This window comes from Lipotes vexillifer, unplaced genomic scaffold, assembly GCF_000442215.2.
Source record: "Lipotes vexillifer unplaced genomic scaffold, Lipotes_vexillifer_v1.1 scaffold4, whole genome shotgun sequence".
NCBI classification, from domain to species: Eukaryota; Metazoa; Chordata; class Mammalia; order Artiodactyla; family Lipotidae; genus Lipotes; species Lipotes vexillifer.
The window spans coordinates 4,452,401-4,470,114 of NW_006785876.1; the positions used below are offsets into that span (position 1 = coordinate 4,452,401).

The window sequence follows — 17,714 nt, forward strand, 5'->3', positions numbered from 1 at the left end:
GGGGGCGTGGGGGGGGGGCGGGGTGAGGGTGCTGAGATCACCAGTCCTCATGGTTGGTCGGGGGCTCTGTTGCAGTAAGTTCCGGCTCTCCTACTACCCTCACTGTCTGGCATCCTTTACGGAGTTGCTTCAAACAGCCTTCGGGGGCAAGTGCCAGCACAGCGTCCTGGGTGACTTCAAGCCTTACAAGACGGGCCAGGCCTACATTCCCTGCTATTTCATCCACGTGCTCAAGAAGACAGACTGAACAAGCCCTCAGCTCCCACAGCCCTCTGCCCAGGCACTGCCAGGCTCTGTCTGGGGAGGAGGGACCAGGAGCCCCACACCAAGCCCAGCCCCCTCCAGTGCAGATCTTGGGGGTGTGGGGAGGGGCAGGCTGCAGCTGGGGGACAGGGATTTGGGTTCAGGCAGATGGAAGGCTGAACAATATAGTTTATACCTTTTTCAGGTCCTGTATACCTTGTGTTTGTATCAGAAGGATCAGGCTCCTGCGGTGCCCACCCTGCCCTCCCCTGAGTTTACTCCGCCATTGGCTTGCTCTTCTCCACGCCAACCTTTTAGACCACAACACCAGCAGGGGGCGGCATACGCTTTATTTTCAGCCACAGATGGGGCTCCCTCAGGACCTGATCCTTCCTCCTGAGCAGAGGGGCCTTAGTCTTGGAGCTGGCCTGGAGGGCGGACAGGTGGGAAGAGGATGCCTCCTGAGCTCTCTCGGGGCTCCTGATGCCACTTGGCACTCAAGGAAGTGCCTGGAGGTAGGCAGCGTTCAGGTGGGTCGGTGGCACTGGCCTGAGAAAGAGTCTTTGCTCTCTCAGGTCTCTGTGGAGATACCTTTAGCCCCTGCGGGCAGGGTCCCAGGCTGCAGGAGGCTCCTAGCAGGCAGAAAACTTGCGCTGGATGCTCTTGTACCGGAGCAGCTCGTGCTCACTGACCGAGGGCTGTAGCCGGGCTGCAGCCTGCAGCAGGTCCTCCATGGTGAGCAGCGGTGCCGAGCTCCCGGGCTCCAGGCCTGGGGGTGACAAGGGGAGGTGAGGCCAGCTGGGACACAGAGGCTGTGGTCTCTGCCCAAGCAGGGGAGCACCCTGGTAGGCACCTTCTTGCCCAGAGTCCCCCAGTGGTCAACAGTCCCTCCTCTGAAATCCAGAACCAGGCCTGGTGCCCACTAGGTCCTTGGCTGACCTCTGGGGCTGGTGAGTGGCTCACCTTCCTCCAGGTCCTGAACCCTGCGTTTGAGGGCAGCTGTCATGGCATCGGAGCATAAGGAGTAGAGGTCTGCGCCTGTCAGCTGGGGTGGGCAGTGGTCCAGCACGTCCACCAGGTTCACAGAGGGCTCGAGCCTGAATCTGTTGTGGGGATACAGGAAAGAAAGAGACTTACCTGGCAACTCCTACTCTGTCAGAAGGCATCCCTGACCAGCTTATTGTGCACTCTGCACTTATCCCCTAACCATCCCAAGGCCCAAGCCCTGTGGGGGTCTCCCTCTAACAGGGCATACTTGCGCGTGATGGCAGTCAGAACACGCAGCTGGGAGGCGCGGTCCTCGCTCACTCCCACAAACACCAGCTTGTCAAACCTTTAGGGAGACAGATGGGCATGAGTGCCAGGGTGCCTGGCATGAGGGTGGAGAGGCACCGGATGGGGGTCAAGGGACAGGCCCAAACGGGCCTGGCAGAGGTGAGAGGTACGGGGTGCACACCTGCCAGGCCTCAGAAGGGCAGGGTCCAGGAGGTCTGGTCTGTTGGTGGCTCCAATCACAAACACATCCTGAGTGCTGTGAAGCCCATCCAGCTCAGCCAGGAGCTGAGACACCACCCTGTGAAGGAGGAAGTGAAGGTGAGAGAGTGCTTGGTGCACCCTCAGCCTCTACCCTGCTTGTGGTGTTCCTTGCAGGCTGTCTCCACAGGGCCCCCTGCCCGGTTGTGCTTTGTGTACCCCTCCACACAGGCCCCCATCTCCTCAATGCCCCACACCCAATTCCATGGCCCCTTTTTATTTTTGAGGTACACGGGCCTCTCACTGTCGTGGCCTCTCCCGTTGCGGAGCACAGGCTCTGGACACACAGCCTCAGCAGCCATGGCTCACGGGCCCAGCCGCTCCGCAGCATGAGGGATCTTCCCGGACTGGGGCACGAACCCGTGTCCGCTGCATCGGCAGGCGGACTCTCAACCACTGTGCCACCAGGGAAGCCCCACGGCCCCTTTTAGCTTCTGTTATACTATCACAGAACCAGAAGGGCAGGAACTCTTTGGGCTCCAAAGACTAGTGCAACCTGTCTCACATCCCTCTGTCCTGGACCCCAGATTCCGTTCTGGCTCAGACCCCCACCTGTCCATCACACCTCCAGAGTCTCCACTTCGCCCCCGGCTCGGGGCCAAGGAGTCCAGTTCATCAAAGAAGATGATGCATGGAGCTGCGGCCCTGGCCCTGGCAAACACTTAGGAGAGAGAAGGGCCCACAGGACGGGTAAGCCCAGGGGGGTTTGAAGTCAGGAGATGGCGAGGGAAACCCATGTTGACAATTCATCATTAGCACTTCAGAAGAGGCCCCACCCAGCAGGAACCTGACCTGGGGAGAGGAAGACTAGCAGTGACCTCGAGCAGCCTGAGGGTAGGGGGGCGGCTCAGGGGCCAGAAGCCCTGCCCCCACTCCCCCACTCACCTTGCCGTACATTCTCCTCGCTTTGGCCCACGTACATGTTGATCAGCTCGGGCCCCTTCACGCTGAGGGAGGGGATGGGAGAGGGTGAGACTCCTCAGACGCAGAAACACACAACACACCTCCTGCCCCCTGCCGCTGCCCCCAATCCACCCACCCTCCCTGCCAGGGCCCCTCGCCACCTGAGGAAGGTAAGGCTGCACTCAGTGGCTACTGCCTTGGCCAGGAGGGTCTTGCCCGTGCCAGGGGGCCCGTGGAGCAGAAGGCCGGAGCGCCTCAGGCCCAGGCTCAGCAGCTCAGGGTGCTCTAGAGGGAGCTGAACAGTCTCCAGAATCTCCTTCTTCACCTCCTGCAGCCCACCCACATCATGCCAGGACACCAGGGGGATCTAGGAGATGGAAAGGGCACAGTTGGGCACGTGCTGGTGGAGGGAGCTCCGGTCCCACCTCCAAGGACCTGGAGTGTCTACCTTGGGGGCTCCGATGGCCTGGGAGTGAGCTGACTGCAGCTGCTCCAGCGCCTGCCCAAAGTCCTCAGCCAGGAGAGGAAAGCCAGCAGCACAGAGCTCCCCCTCATCCTCCGCACTCAAGCCACCTGCCCAGCTGCAAAGGAAAATCCAGGGAGGCCTCTGGAGGACCTAACCTGAGGTCTCCTCCCCACAAGGGCCCTCACCTTCCTCCCTTCCTCACCAGCCCCTCCCCACCCATACCGCCTCTTGCCGCCTTGCCCCTCCTGTGCCCAATTTCTTTACCCCGAGTTCTTGATCCTGGTGCAGGCTGCCCGGCTGCTGTGGGTCAAAAGGGCATAGAGATCCCCTACCACAAAGCCCTGGGGAACCACAGGAGAGGACACGTGAGCAGGGCACAGTAGGCAGGAACCCTTGGGGGGCTGGACCCCTGGCTGGAGCAGAGGCCCATCACTGATGCCTCGGGTTTTCTACCTTCACTTGCACACTTGCATGGCAGCAGGACTGAGTACCCCCGGCAAAGAGTGCAGGGCGGCCCGTATCCTGTCTGGGTACTCACTGCACACCGCCGTGCCAGCTGCGCCAGGTTCACCTCTTGGCCCAGTGGGAGGTGGGCAGTGAGGGCCCGCAGGATGCTGAGCCGCTGCCCCTCTGACAGCACAGGCACCTCCAGCTCGTGAGGAAACGCTGTCTGCACATCCACAGGCAGGTCCTGGGCCCGGCTTGTGGTGGCCACGACCATCAGGGGAGGGCAGCTGCAGACAGGGAGTGGGCAGCACTCAGGGCAAGAAGATGGCCGGCAGCCCCTGAGCACTGCCTCGTCCTGAGGCTGGCGCAGGAGGACAGGGAGGAGGGTAGGGCTGGGATGGGACAGGGAGATGGGCGCCCCAAAGCTTCCTGGATGGGGCATCCCCCACACACAGGGCACTCAGTGAGGGCAGAGGCTGTGCTTCAGTGTCCCCCAAGAAATACAAGGGACTGCATCCTCCTCCCTCTGGGTACCCCCATGCCCCTCAGCTCAGGGATGCCTGGAGAGCAGCCAGATGGGCAGCAGACGTCTAAGAAGCCACTGAGAGGGTGGTGAAGAGAGGGCTGGACCCTACCCCCTTCCAGGCCCAGCGCTGGATGATACCTGGTGAGGGGGTCTTCATCCAGGAGGAGGCGACGCAGTGTGGCCACCACACGGGCATCCTCGCCTAGCCCATCACGGTCCCGGCCCAGCAGGTCCACAGCTGTCAGCAACAGAACCACAGGCCGGCAGCGCCCGGCCCGGGAGAAAGTGGCCTGCAGTTTTGTCTCCACAGCCCCGCTACTGTCTGCACAGAGGCTGGAGCAGGGCACCTGGGGAGGGGGTCCCGATGGGCCTGTGAGCAAGGAGGCAGGGGTGACTGGGGCAGGAGAATGGAGGGAGGACTCACAAGAAGGTACAGGCCATCTCTTTTTGGAGGGCAGGGATGGGGGAGGAAGGTAACACTGGCCGAGCCCTAACTCTTCTTTACCCTAACCTCATTTCCTGGACTGTCCACCAAAACCTTGGAGCATCCTCCTTCTTGAAAGCATCTCTCAGTAGCTCAGCATCATGGGACTATGCCTGACCCACTGGCCCACTAGGCTGAGGTGGCGGGGTCAGGCTTGTAGCCAGGGGGAGAGGGAGAATCCGGGCTGTGGAGGAGACGTGGTTGGGATCCACTCTCCAGGGACCCTCACCTTCAGTAAGTGGAGCCCGAGGCAGCTGCAGGCGGCAGCAACTGCAGTGGTCTTCCCACTGCCAGGGGGGCCCCGTAGAAGGACACTGCCTGCTCCTGTCATTAGGGCACCCCTGCAACCAGAGAAGAGACGTTTGTTTCCTCCATTCTGCCCAAATGTGAGAGTCCCCAGTGACACAGGGCCCCTTGGATCCAGAAAGCAGACATCGTCCTTGAAGCAAACCCCCTCCCCAACCCCCGGGGCTGTCACCACATGGTGAGGCCATATTTCCCACACCACCTTGGTACTCTGGCAGGGGCATCAGCATATCCAGCAGCTGAGACTAATTCTCATTTGTCATCAAGAAAGCCTTGGATATTCTGTCTGGTTTGGATTGTACTGGGCGGAATTAGGGAGGCATGTGTGGCTACACTTAGGCCAGTGGTATGAGGACCTGTGTCTTTCAGGTACAGGATGGTGAAGGTCAGGATGGCTAGTGGGCTCCCCAAGGGGAATGGCAGTCTCAGAGACAGTTGTCCCCGGTGGAGATCCTTCCTCCATAGCTGACCCTGGAGGACAGTGGTTATCCCAGGAAAGGAGCCTGGGAATTTGCTTACAGAAAGGACATGGGCTAGTGGCCTGGGCCTAACAGTTGGAGGGAGGTGCACCTAATTCCACTCTGAACAGGGCATTAGGAACTACTTGTCTGGCCTGCCGCTCCTTCAGGGACATTCTCAGCAGGTTTTTCTCACACAGAGGTCTCACTCACCCTGGCTGGAGGCGAGGCTTCAGGGCAGCACAGAGCTCAGTCACCAAGCCCTCCAGGCCTGGAGGAGACAAGCTGCTCCAGGGAGTGGATTCACCTGAAGGGAGCCTTGGAACAAGGCTCAGGGTAGAACCCACCTGTGAAAGGTGGGAGGAAGCTTTAGTTTCTAGAAGTTATTTTTTTTTTTAATTTATTTTATGGTTAATTTACAATGTTATGTTAATTTCTACTGTACAGCAAAGTGATTGTTATAAACATACACATTATTTTTCATATTTTTTTCCATGATGGTTTATCCCAGGATACTGAATATAGTTTCCTATGCTATATAGTAGGACTTTGTTGTTTATCCATTCTATATATAATAGTTTGCATCTGCTAATCCCAAACTCCCAGTCCATTCCTCCCCCACCCTCCTTCCCCCTTGGCAACCACAAGTCTGTTCTCTAGAAGTTCTTTCTGCTCCTTTCTCCAAGTCTACTCCCATTGCTAGGGCCTCACCAAGTACAAGGAGGTGTGGGTGGTGTCAGCTACGTAGGCCCTGGTTGGCCCATCCGGAGCTTCCCCAACTGTTTTCTTCACTTTAAAAAACATCTCCCGCCACCTGCAGGAAAGAGGCCCAATGAACCCCAGATCCAGAGCACACACACCCCTCCCCAAGGGCAAGGTGGCCGTCTCAGTCAGAGGAGCATACATAAATGTCCCTAGACATGGCGGAGGTGGGGAGGAAGTGGGGGACGTGGAGCAAAAGGAAAGCAGATGGTCTTTCTTATCTCCCTGACTGGATCATATGCATTTTGAGCACAGGAACTGTGCCTGTCCTCTGCATCCCTCATGACAACATCACCTGAGGGTGTGTTTCTTCAGGTAAATGGCCTGCCCACCCACTCCAATGAGAGAAGCCACCCCTGCACCAAGCAGTGACCATCTGACTGTTTTCACTGGCTTCAGAGCAGTCTCTCCCTCAAATACATACCCACCAAGGCCACCCAAAACCTCAGAGGAAAGAGTCCCTTGGCTCTTATTCAAGCATCCACAAAATCTAATTGCAGGCAGATTCCTTCATAATGACATTTAATGATTAATGATTCTCTATTTTGGCTGCACATTAGAATTATCTGTGAAACTTAAAAAAAAAAAATCAACATCTCTCAAATACTGTATGATTCCATTCAGTAGATTAGTGGCTGCCAGGAGCTGAGGGAAGGAGGGAACAGGGAGTGACTGCTAATGAGGAGGGGTTTCTTTCTGGGGTGATAAACATGTTCTGGAATTAGTGATGTTGATGGCACAACCTTGAGAATATACTAAAAGCCACTGAATTGTACACTTTAAAAGCCTGAATTTTATGGTATGTGAATTATATCTCAATTTAAAAATTAACATTTTCCTTCCTTTGGAAAAAAATAAAGACTGCACAGGTCCCAGCCTCACCCTGCTGCTCCAATAGGTCTGGGGTGGGACTCACGCACTGGTATTTTTCGAAAGCTCCCGGCCATAATCAGGGCTGTGCAGTCACTGGCTAGTGTCAGAATGAGTTAGGGTTACTCAGCCTACTAAGGGGGTGGGTAGCAGATAGCAGTCGCTAGTCCAATTTTCCAGATAAAGAAATGAACTACTCTCATCTTTAATCCTCAGGTAGAACAGCAATGACAGAACCTGGGCCTCTTTAAGGTGCAATCAGGGTGCAAATTCCTTTGCTCAGTGTCTCACAGTCACAGAACTGCTCCCTCTGGCAGCACAGGAGGGGGTGGGTGGGAATGCTTTCAGGTGGAGGGGGAAGCATACCAGGTTAGTATTATGAAACTCATGTAACCATAGGCAGTGATTGTGGTAAAAACTAGAACATAAGGAAAACTGTCCTACTGTTATTCATTATAAATAAATGATGGAAATAAATAAATAAATAAATGATGGGTGGGTCCATAACCTAGACTCTCAGTCAAGCTGAACATCCTGAGTCAGAGTGCCTATGGCAGGCAGTGGAATCCAAGGAGGAACAGCACTGGGGCGGGGAGGGGGAGGGAGACATGCCCACCCCCTTCCACGGAGAGTGGAGGGACCACCTCAGTGAGCACACGGGCCAGACCTCTGGAACATATCTGGACACTGCTGGGGAACACCGGGTTGCGTTCCCGAGAGCCAGACGGGAAACAGTGGAGCTGGAACCCATAGGCCTGGCATGGGAAAGCAGAACGCTGGGGAGTCTGAAGGGGCTATAGTGGACTTCCTTGCCAGGGATCACAGAAGCCTCCCTGCAGGGCTTCCCTTACCAAGTCCAAGAAGTGGGGCTAAAGCACTCATCTCTGTCCTTGGACCCACCTGTCCACCCCAACCCTGCTTTCCAGGACCTGCTCAGGGGGGAAGAACCATGTGCTCAGCACCCAGAGGAGGGAGACAGGTCTCCAGGGGGCTGGAATGGCAGAGGTCCAGGAACGGGATGGGCTTGCCAGTCTGCCTCAGGAGGGCCTAGTGCCTCTTTTCCTTTCAAAGTACAAAGGGTGGGCATTCTGCAGTTTTCCTACAGAAAGCTAGCTCATAGACATTTGCTATATTTAAGATGGGATACAGAGTAGGGAAGTGACGGATAGCAGCCTGGCATTCTCCACCAGGCCCCAGTTGTAGATTTGAACTCGGAAAGCTCAAATCCCCAGTTGTAGATTTGAACCTGCAGCGCCAAGTGGGATTACATGGGGCACTACCAGCCCCTTCCTCTGGGTACCATAGCCCTGAGACTGGGGAGACAGAGTGCTGGCCAGAACCAGCTCTGAATACCGACCAAGATTGAATCAGGTGCTCCAGACAAGGCGTCCCTCTCTTGGCAGAGGGCCCAGGCTGGCTCGGCCCGGAACCTTGGGCACTGTGGCTCTTATGCCCAAGTTCCTGCAGGCGGGTCCCACCACCTCAATGAGATTTCCTGGAAAGTTGGGTTAGTGTGCCTACCAGCTGTCTTCTCCTTCTAGCAAATCCCTACAGGAAATCAGTCCTGGGGTGTGGAGGTGCACGTTCTTCCCCCTTCACATAAGGCCAAGTGGTCTCTGAATTCTTCGCCTCACCATTTTACATGCAGCTTCTGTAGTCGGAGTCAACATGAGGAGGAGAAAGGCTGGAGTCCTTGTTTTGGGCCCCAGCTCAGTTATGCTCTATTTCTCATTCTGTTGAGGATAAGGAAAGAGGGAAGGCCTCCCAAGGACAGCAGAAATCCCTCCCTCCCCTGCCTTGGGAGACAGGATTGAAAGCAGCATGTGCACATTCCATCCATTAGCGTAGAAATCAGGGCCTGGGTCTCCTGCTGAGTGTATGGGAGGTGTGGCCTAAACAACACTGGTTAAGAATGGAAAGCAAGGAATCTCACCTTGGTCTAGGCCATTAAACTGTTCTAAATGCTTTACTTTATCTAAGACCACCAATTGATTTGAGGATAAACACCCCCAAAAGCTAGTAGGCTGTGGTTCTTAATTCTTTTTTCAGTCACATGCCTATTTGAGAACCTGAAGAAGGTATGTGCCTTCTGTCCAGAAATATGTGTGACAACAACAAAATGTTCTTATGCACAAAATTATTCCATTCAACTTGAGGACTCCTGCACCCAGGTTAAGAATCCCAACTGTAGGAAAGGAGGCAGCTGCGTACCTGGGCAGTTTCTCTGGGCTTCCTTCCAGGATCTCCACTTGTCCGACTGTTGGCACACACAGAACATCCCCTTCCTGGACTGCCCTGTAACACAGCAGTGGCCCTGGTCAGCTCACGATGGGAGTCAAGAGCATGGGCCTGACACGTGCCCGTACAGCCAACCCCAACATGCAGACTATTTCTTAGGGGCCTACTGCCCACCCAGAGATCCCAAGCAGCTGTACAGAGAACAAGTCTGACCTAGAAAGAGCTGCAGGAAATGGCAGAGAGGCTAGAGAGGGGATCAGAGACCAGAGGCGGGCAAAGCAGGATCCCGGCTGCTTTGGGATCCTCCCAAATCAAAGTGGTTTCTCAGTTTAGGATGTCTGGATTCACCTCCTGGTCCAGATTACTCTTCTACTGTCCACCTGACACAGCAAGAGGCTTCTAGCCACAATATTGCCTTAAACTGTGGCTTTTTAAAATCAGATGCTCTGTGGTATCTGAATCTAAGGCATGGGATAGGAGGAGAGCAACGAGGGTAAGATGCTATCCTCCTGAAAGGGGGACGCAGCTAACCTGGGTGTCTGAAAGTGCTGGTAAAGAACATGGTCATAAGTTCCATTAGTGCTGTAGTGAGGAGAGGACACAATTTCGATGTGTAACTCTTTGGCAAACGGAGGCCCAGGCAGCACTGAGCAGCTTCCTTTGTCTTCAGGGGTGCTGGAGCCCTCCAAGTATCTCTATTAGAGAAATAACCACCACCTTATAACCTTCTCCCAAGGAGTCAGGCTCTACCCAATCCCTTAGCAATCAATATTTCTGCTTCCATCCTTTATCCTTCCCATAACCATAAGCCTTGTGGGAGAGGAGACCTAAGGTAGCAGAGCTGAATATCTATATCTTCCTGAGAAAATGGAAACCTCTCCTTCTAATGGGCACCAGGAAGAGATTTCTGACTCTGACTTTTCTGACTCTCCCTCCAAAAAGTTCACCAGGAAAGACAACCATTCCGTAATACCTTTATACTGGCCCAGAGCCAGTGAAATAGTAAAGACATTTAATGCCCACAAGTCATTTAAGTGACACCAGGCAGCCACTGGGAATATTAATTGGACATTAGTAAGGACACTCTGAATTCAGGCTGTAGTTAAAGGATATGATCACAATGAAGCTGAAAGGGCTGCGTTAGCTGAATGAGCTCCAGTCTGAGTAATCCAGTATTTTCCCTCCATTCAGAAGGAAATCCACACCTAACTCCCATTCGTGTGTATCTTATATCTCTTTTTGACATCCCATAGCACTAACTGGCTATGCCAGCATTACCTAATATAACTTTCTACAGTGATAGAAATGTTCTATATTAACATGTGGCTGTTGAACACTCAACATATGACTAAAGCAATTAACGAACTGAATTTTTTACTTCATTACTTTCAGTTGACTTAAAGCGCCACCAAGGGGCTAATGGCTTCCATACTGGACAGCGCAGGCCTAAACCATACATCCAGGTGCTTAATTAAACAGTAGACTATATTTGTACCCCCAAAATAATTACCTTCTTGAAGTAAGCTTCTTAAAGGCAGAAACCAAAAACTCCTCCTGGATATATTTAATAAAATATTAAACTTAAACACCAAGCACTAAAGATAATAAAGAGCCCTTCCCTTCAAGGAATTTACAATGTACAGTTGAGCATTAGAGAGATTACATGATCATAACAACACAATAAAATAAATGCTCTCTGAAAGGTACAATACAAAATGCTATAGTAAGAAGAAGTAATGTTAAATTTGTGGTGGTGAGATTATATAAGGCTTTGAGAAGATAGTGCCACCTTTAGATGGGCCTTCAAGGAAAGCATGGTAGGATTTTAACCGGGGAGGCTAAAAGAGTAGGAAGGAACTTGAAGTCAAGGATATCATGAGCAAAAGCTGGAGGTATCATTCTCCATACTACCCAGTACAATACTGGATACACTGCAGCAATTCAACCAACAACTGATTAGATTTAGTAGGTTAATATATACAAGTGATAATCTGACCATAATTTTCACCTTTCACCCAAATCGTGAAAGCCCTTCCCATGCACCACCAACATGTTTTAATTGTAGAGAATGGGTAAACAAGGCTAAGAGGCATTAAGTGAAAAGTCCAAGATCTAAGGAGTAAGGGACCTAAATTCTACAGCTCTGCTCTTCCAATTCAGTTAAGACAAAGAAGAGGGAATAAAGACGAGGAAGCATTCCTGACCTCAGTCTGGTATCCTACCTGAATTTTAAGCTCTCCCACCTCCAGGGGATCACAGCCGAGATTAAAAGCCAGAGTAGCAGGCACGAGGGCCAGTCCGTCAGCGAGGGGCTCTCCCAGCTGCCCAGAGCTGGGTCCCAGCCTTTCACAGAGGTCCCAGCGAGGCTCTAGGACCTGCACCGTGGCCAAGTGTGGCTGGGAAGTGTTCGATGACTCTCCAGCCCGGGTCACCCACACCCATTCGCCCTGGAAGAGGCTGAGGCTACGGAGACAGCTCCGGCTCACCCCCAGTGCATCTCCAGTCCCTCCCAGAACTCCCCGGAGTCGCCGGACTGTGCCAGAGGCCGCGAAGGAGGACACCACCGGCGGGGGTGGGGGCCGGCTGCTGTCCTCAGTCTCCGGACCCGGTTTGGCCCGCCCACGGAGCTCAGTCACAGCTAGTCGCGTCCCTGGGCCCAGCAGCCCTTGTAATGCCGGCCGCGTCTCCAGCACCCGCGGTCCGGGTACTGGCAGGGTCTCTCCGCGCCTCACCAGCAACGGCCCGACTCTCGGTCCGAGCCCGGGCCCAGACGAGGTGCCGAGCAGCGCCCAGCCCAGCGCCGGGGGCCGCCGCACCGGCCGCGCCCGCACCCATGCCCCGGAGCCCAGGGCCAGGAGCCGCAACAGCGCGCGGCTCACCAGCAGCTGCGGAGGCCCCGGCCCCTGCTCTTCGGTGCCCGCGCCCGGTCCCTCCAGGGCGGCCACTAGCAGCGCCGGCCCTGCCGGGCTCTCCCCAGCAGGCCGCAGCGCCAGCACCAGGCCCAGCCCCGCCGCAGGCCACGGCCCCCCGGGCGGCAGCAGCACCGCCAACGGGGGTGTCTCCGTCGGGAAGGGCTCCAGGACCCGCAAGACTGCCAGCGCCATGGTGACAGGAAACCAACAAACACAGAGCACAGCGAAGTAAGGCGCCTTCGGGAGCCGAAGAGCCAGACGTCCAGGCGGCTCACACGCCGCTTCCGCTTCCGTCAGGGGAGGTGCGAGGGAAGTGGGCGGGGCGTCGGGTGCAAGAGCTTGCTGCAGGAGGGTGAGCTGAGCCTTGGATCGATCCGGGTGGTGCCTCGGTGGCAGTAACGCAGTCACTGTGGTCGGGTAGTCTACGCAAGCACCCTTTGAGAAGTGTTTACAGGGATTTACCTTCCGCGCCTGCTTGGGGAGTAACGTCCTGTCAACTACCCTCCCCATAACATGTACTTAACAGTTTATTGAATGATCAATGAACGGTCATTGTGTTCTGCACCAAACTCGGCCCACTGCTGGGAGCTGTGGGTGGAGCGTTTAGGAAGGAGTCCACTCTGTGGAACTGTAGGCACTGAGGTTTGAGGGTTGTGGGGAAGGTTGCAGGAGGGAGTGATAGGATTATAAAACTGGCTTAGACAGGCTTATGGAGATATGTAGTGGCTGCTGGCTGAATTACTACATGTGATTCATGTAGCCCTGGAGTGTTTGGTGCTGCCACACCTGTTCCAACACATCCTACACAAAACCCACGTTCCAGTGTTTTTTGTCCTGTTTGTTCTACTCCCACCAAGCTTGAAGCAACGACAAAGTAGCCTCACTTTTTCATCTCTCCAAAACCAGATGCTCTCCCCGCACCGATCCTTGCAGACTGGAGATCCATTCCTAACTTTCACCCTACAGAGGAATGGGCAGCAGAGCAGACAGAAGAGAGAGGTTCAAGGCTTCAGTTATGAGTACCAAACCAACAGCTTGCTTGCTTCCCATCTGTGCTGTTACTTAGAGTTCATCCTTGTCTCCACCTTCACTGCTCTGTATAAAACACTTGGACACTGGCTTGCCGAACTTTCGGTTATTAACAATATTCTTGCATTTAGAATCAATGGATTGGGGAATTCCCTGGTGGTCCAGTGGTTAGGACTCTGTGCTTCCACTGCAGGGGGCACAGGTTTGATCCCTGGTTGGGGAACTAAGACCCCACATGCCGTGTGGTGTGGCCAAAAAGGAAAAAAGAAAAAAGAAAAAAAAAAAGAATCAGTGAATTGGTTGGTGGCAATCTCCTCTTTCTGGACCTTGCATTCTCTTCCTTGCATTCCCTGCCTAACTTTCTCCTTTCCTTCATCTTGAGGCAGTCTTCTACTTTGTACATTCTACTTTCCTGAAAATCTGAGAGGTGAATATTAGATTTACATGTTATAAGGTATTTTTTTTGATGTGGACCATTGTTTTTAAATTAATTAATTAATTTATTTATGTTTGGCTGTGTTGGGTCTTCGTTGCTGTGCGCAGGCTTTCTTTAGCTGTGGCAAGCGGGGGCTACTCTTCGTTGCGGTGTGCGGGCTTCTCATTGTGGTGGCTTCTCTTGTTTCAGAGAACGGACTCTAGGCATGCGGCCTTCAGTAGTTGTGGCACGTGGGCTCACTTGTTGTGGCTCACAGGCTCTAGAGCGCGGGCTCAGTAGTTGTGGCGCACAGGCTTAATTGCTCCCCGGCATGTGGGATCTTCCTGGACCAGGGCTCGAACCCATGTCCCCTGCATTGGCAGGCTGATTCTTAACCACTAAGCCACTAGGGAATTCTGATGTGGACCATTTTTAAAGTCTTTATTGAATTTGTTACAATATTGCTCCTGTTTTATGCTTCAGTTTTTTGGCCGTGAGGCATGTGGGATCGAACCCACACCCCTGCACTGGAAAGTGAAGTCTTAACCACTGGACCGCCAAGGAAGTCCCTATAAGGTATTCTATTCCCTAGAGAGACAAGAAAATATTTTTTAAATGTTTGATTATATTTCCTAGTCCCAACCCTGAAATTGCCCAGTTCTACATCTTTAAAACAGCCTGCAAGAGTGCACTAGGGGAACTTCCCTGGTGGTCCAGTGGCTAAGACTCCACACTCCCAATGCAGGGGGCCCGGGTTTGATCCCTGGCTGGGGAAATATATCCCACATGCTGCAACTAAGAGTTCACATCCCAGTTCGCATGCCACAACTAGAGATCCTGCATGCAGCAACGAAGATCCTGTGTGCCGCAACTAAGACCTGGCCCAGCCAAATAAATAAATATTAAAAAAAAAAAGATGGACTTCCCTGGTGGTGCAGTGGTTAAGAATCTGCCTGCCAATGCAGGGGACACAGGTTTGAGCCCTGGTCCAGGAAGTTCCCACATGCCACAGAGCAACTAAGCCCATGCACTACAACTCCTGAGACTGTGCTCTAGAACCCCTGCTCTGCAACAAGAGAAGCCACCGCAATGAGAAGTCCGAGCACCACAGTGAAGGTAGTCCCCCACTCGCTGCAACTAGAGAAAGGCTGCGCGCAGCAATGAAGACCCAACACAGCCAAAAAAAAAAAAGAATGTACTAGGTACCTGAATTCACAAGGATGGAAGTTCCCATTTGATAGTTCTAAATTATTATGTGGCTCTGTCCCCTGCCTCTCAGAGGAACCAAGGACTGGGAGGATAGTGGGGTGAGTCCAAAGAGGATATGCCTCCTTTACACAGTAGCAGGCAAGCTCCAGGCCTCAGGGTTATCATGCTCCTTGAGGTCTTGGGACTGGGTAAATATATCTGGTATCCTGCCTGGGTCAGCATCCATACAGACACAAATATCCATCCACAAATAAACGTGCTTTCCTCCTAGGCTTTTCCCCCAGCAAATAATGGTTGGCATGCCTTCCACTCTGCATTACCTTGAAATCGTCATTTGTCATTGAATGCCAAATATTACTTCTGTAAGATAGCCAGGAGCCTAGATTTTGTTGCCTTTACTTCCATACCTCTTGCTCTTCAACCTGCTATAACGTTCCTTCCATTCTTCTGAAACTTTCCTGCAAAGATCATCTGTAACCTCTTAACTGCAGAATATAGGTGAGGTTGTTTGATCTTTTGGTTTTTTTGACAAAAAATATATTTGTTTATTTGAAATTTAAATTTCACTGGTTTTCCTATATTTTATCTGGCTGCCATGCCAGGAGCATCCTATTTTACAGTGAAATCATGCCTAAAAGGAAGACAATCAGCAGCAGCCTAAGTTTCACGATGAAGTATTTAAAACCACTATGACATGCATTGTTGAAAGAAGAACACAAACAAAAACTTATGTTAAAAAACATAGGCTATACTAAAGTAGAAAACAAAATCCAAAGGGAAAGATAAGTCATCACTCAAAGATACTTTTTTTTTGCCTGCGGTATGCGGGCCTTTCACTGTTGTGGCCTCTCCCGTTGCGGAGCACAGGCTCCGGACGCGCAGGCTCAGCGGCCATGGCTCACGGGCCTAGCCGCTCCACGGCACGTGTGGGATCTTCCCAGACCGGGGCATGAACCCATGTCCCCTGCAACAGCAGGTGGCCTCTCAACCACTGTGTCACCAGGGAAGCCCTCAAAGGTCCTTTTAATACATGTGGATGGAACCCCATTGGGTTCCAGTATCCTCCTAAGTTCTTCACATGTCATCTATCCTTTGTAACACGGAGGTGACAAATCATCCTGAGTTCCCTTATTGGAGCAGAAGGGACTTGGACCTGCGTGCGGGGTCCTGGGAAAGTCATTTGGAGTGTGTTTTCTGGTGGCATTTGAAAGTCCCCAGCTGACGGAAGGCACTGTGACACTCGGGACACAAGCAGGGTTTGAGCACAGAGTGAGTGTGTCAGTGAATGTTGAGGTTCCCGCTGTGGCTAAAGACTTTGTCACAGCGCTCACATCGGAAAGGCTTCTCCTTGGTGTGGATCCTCTTGTGAGCGTGCAGCGTGGAGTCGTGGGTGAACTTCTTGGGGCAGAGATCACAGCAGTATGGCTTCTCTCCTGTGTGGATTTGCTGGTGAACCTGCAGGTCCGAAGGCTGCATAAACCCTTTGGAACAGATATTTCATTTAAAGGATGTCTCTCCCACGTGTGTCCTCTGTTGAAGGGTAAGCTGAGATGGATAAGGAAATCTCTTCTTGCATACCATATTCATAGGGTGCCCATCCCCAGGCTTCTTTTCCCTCAGGAAGACTGGTTGGTCCCACTGTGCTAGGTGTACCAACAGAATGGGACCCAAGTTGTCCTGAGAATTCTTCTTTGTCCAAAGATGTGGCTTCTTCCTGACGCACTTCTTGGGAAGTGGGACTGTTGGCCTGTTTCCATTTGAAACATCTTAGACTCCTTAGAGGACCTCTTCTGTATCCACTCTTAGTGGAAACTTCTCCCTCAGGACCCTTGAGAATTTCAGGCTCTTGAGATGCTGTTTGATCTTACTCAACCTTTCTCTGGGATCTGACACTATTGACCAATCCTCTTATACTTCCTTTGCCATTATGACACCAGTTTACCTCCTACATCTCTGATGGCTTCCAGAATTCATTCTCAACTCCTCCCTTTCCCTTACCATCCTCCCCACAATCCTGTGAATCAACAAATCCTGAGCAACCACAGGCTTATTCTTAAGCCTTCTCCAGTAGTCAACCTGCTACTGGAGTTGACTTTCTGAAACATATTCCTCCAGCCACCTCTAGGTTTGTGTAATATATTACATTGTATCTTTTTAAAAATAAATTTATTTTTGTTTGCGTTGGGTCTTTGTTGCTGCTGGCGGGCTTTCGGAGAAGGGGGGCTACTCTTCGTTGCAGTGCACGGGCTGCTCATTGCCGTGGCTTCTCTTGCTGCAGAGCATGGGCTCAGTAATTGTGGCCCATGGGCTTAGCTGCTCCACGGCACGAGAAATCTTCCTGGACCAGAGCTCTAACCCGTGTCCCCTGCATTGGCAGGTGGATTCTTAACCACTGCACCACCAGGGAAGCCCTACTACATTGTTTCTTAATCATCTATTTATACACGGCTGTTAACTTCTCTAGACTCTTAACTCCTGGAGGGCAGGAACTGATCTTATCCATTAGGACACTGGCTTTGGCAGGGTGGGGAGTAAGGGATGTATTTCCGAGACACTCAACAATGAGGTAGCATTTCCACTGCGTTCCCAAGTGCTCAGGTCTAGCCGGTTCCCCAACCCTAGAGCATATGCAGTAGGAACGGGGATCCTCTTCCCAAAGTTGCAACAAACCCTAGATTCTCATCTCATTTCACCCCGGTCCCGGCCTGCCAGGCTTCCCCTTTGATCCTCCTCAAGCCTTGTCTTGGAAAGGGTGCCCTCGAGGGCTCCTGGTAGCTCTCTCCACCGATTTTGCGTAGGCAATTAGTGTTACGTTACCCTGACGCAGAAAGGCACCCTTCATTTTAGGGCTTCTTTCCTTCAATTCGGACTGGGCGGAATCGCAGTGGGGAAAGAGCGAGAACCACTTTAGAA

At 52.7% G+C, this 17,714-nt stretch overlaps 2 protein-coding genes across 3 annotated transcripts in view; one reads left to right on the top strand and one right to left on the bottom strand.

Moving 5' to 3' along the window:
* GNMT (glycine N-methyltransferase) overlaps positions 1–456 on the top strand; it is a 3,241-nt gene extending 2,785 nt beyond the window's left edge. Inside the window, exon 6 of the mRNA XM_007458226.1 lies at positions 76–456. Coding sequence (XP_007458288.1) covers positions 76–247 — 172 coding nt within the window. The 3' untranslated portion in view covers positions 248–456. The remainder of the gene's footprint in view (positions 1–75) is intronic.
* Positions 457–602: 146 nt separating this feature from the next.
* On the bottom strand, positions 603–12,434 carry PEX6 (peroxisomal biogenesis factor 6). Of its 2 annotated transcripts, none has more exons than XM_007458227.1 (17): positions 11,459–12,434; positions 9,768–9,931; positions 9,210–9,293; positions 6,078–6,180; positions 5,580–5,713; positions 4,832–4,943; positions 4,257–4,465; positions 3,684–3,879; positions 3,410–3,486; positions 3,128–3,260; positions 2,841–3,046; positions 2,662–2,723; positions 2,329–2,437; positions 1,700–1,816; positions 1,499–1,576; positions 1,207–1,346; positions 603–1,012 (listed from the first exon to the last, which is right to left on the bottom strand). In XM_007458227.1, exons 1-17 carry the CDS (start codon positions 12,338–12,340, stop codon positions 876–878), a joined length of 2,943 nt encoding a protein of 980 aa, XP_007458289.1. In that variant the 5' UTR covers positions 12,341–12,434; the 3' UTR covers positions 603–875. The 2 variants fall into 2 exon arrangements, with proteins under 2 accessions (XP_007458289.1, XP_007458290.1); XM_007458228.1 differs by having other exon boundaries at positions 876–1,012; positions 11,723–12,340.
* Positions 12,435–17,714: the final 5,280 nt, after the last annotated feature.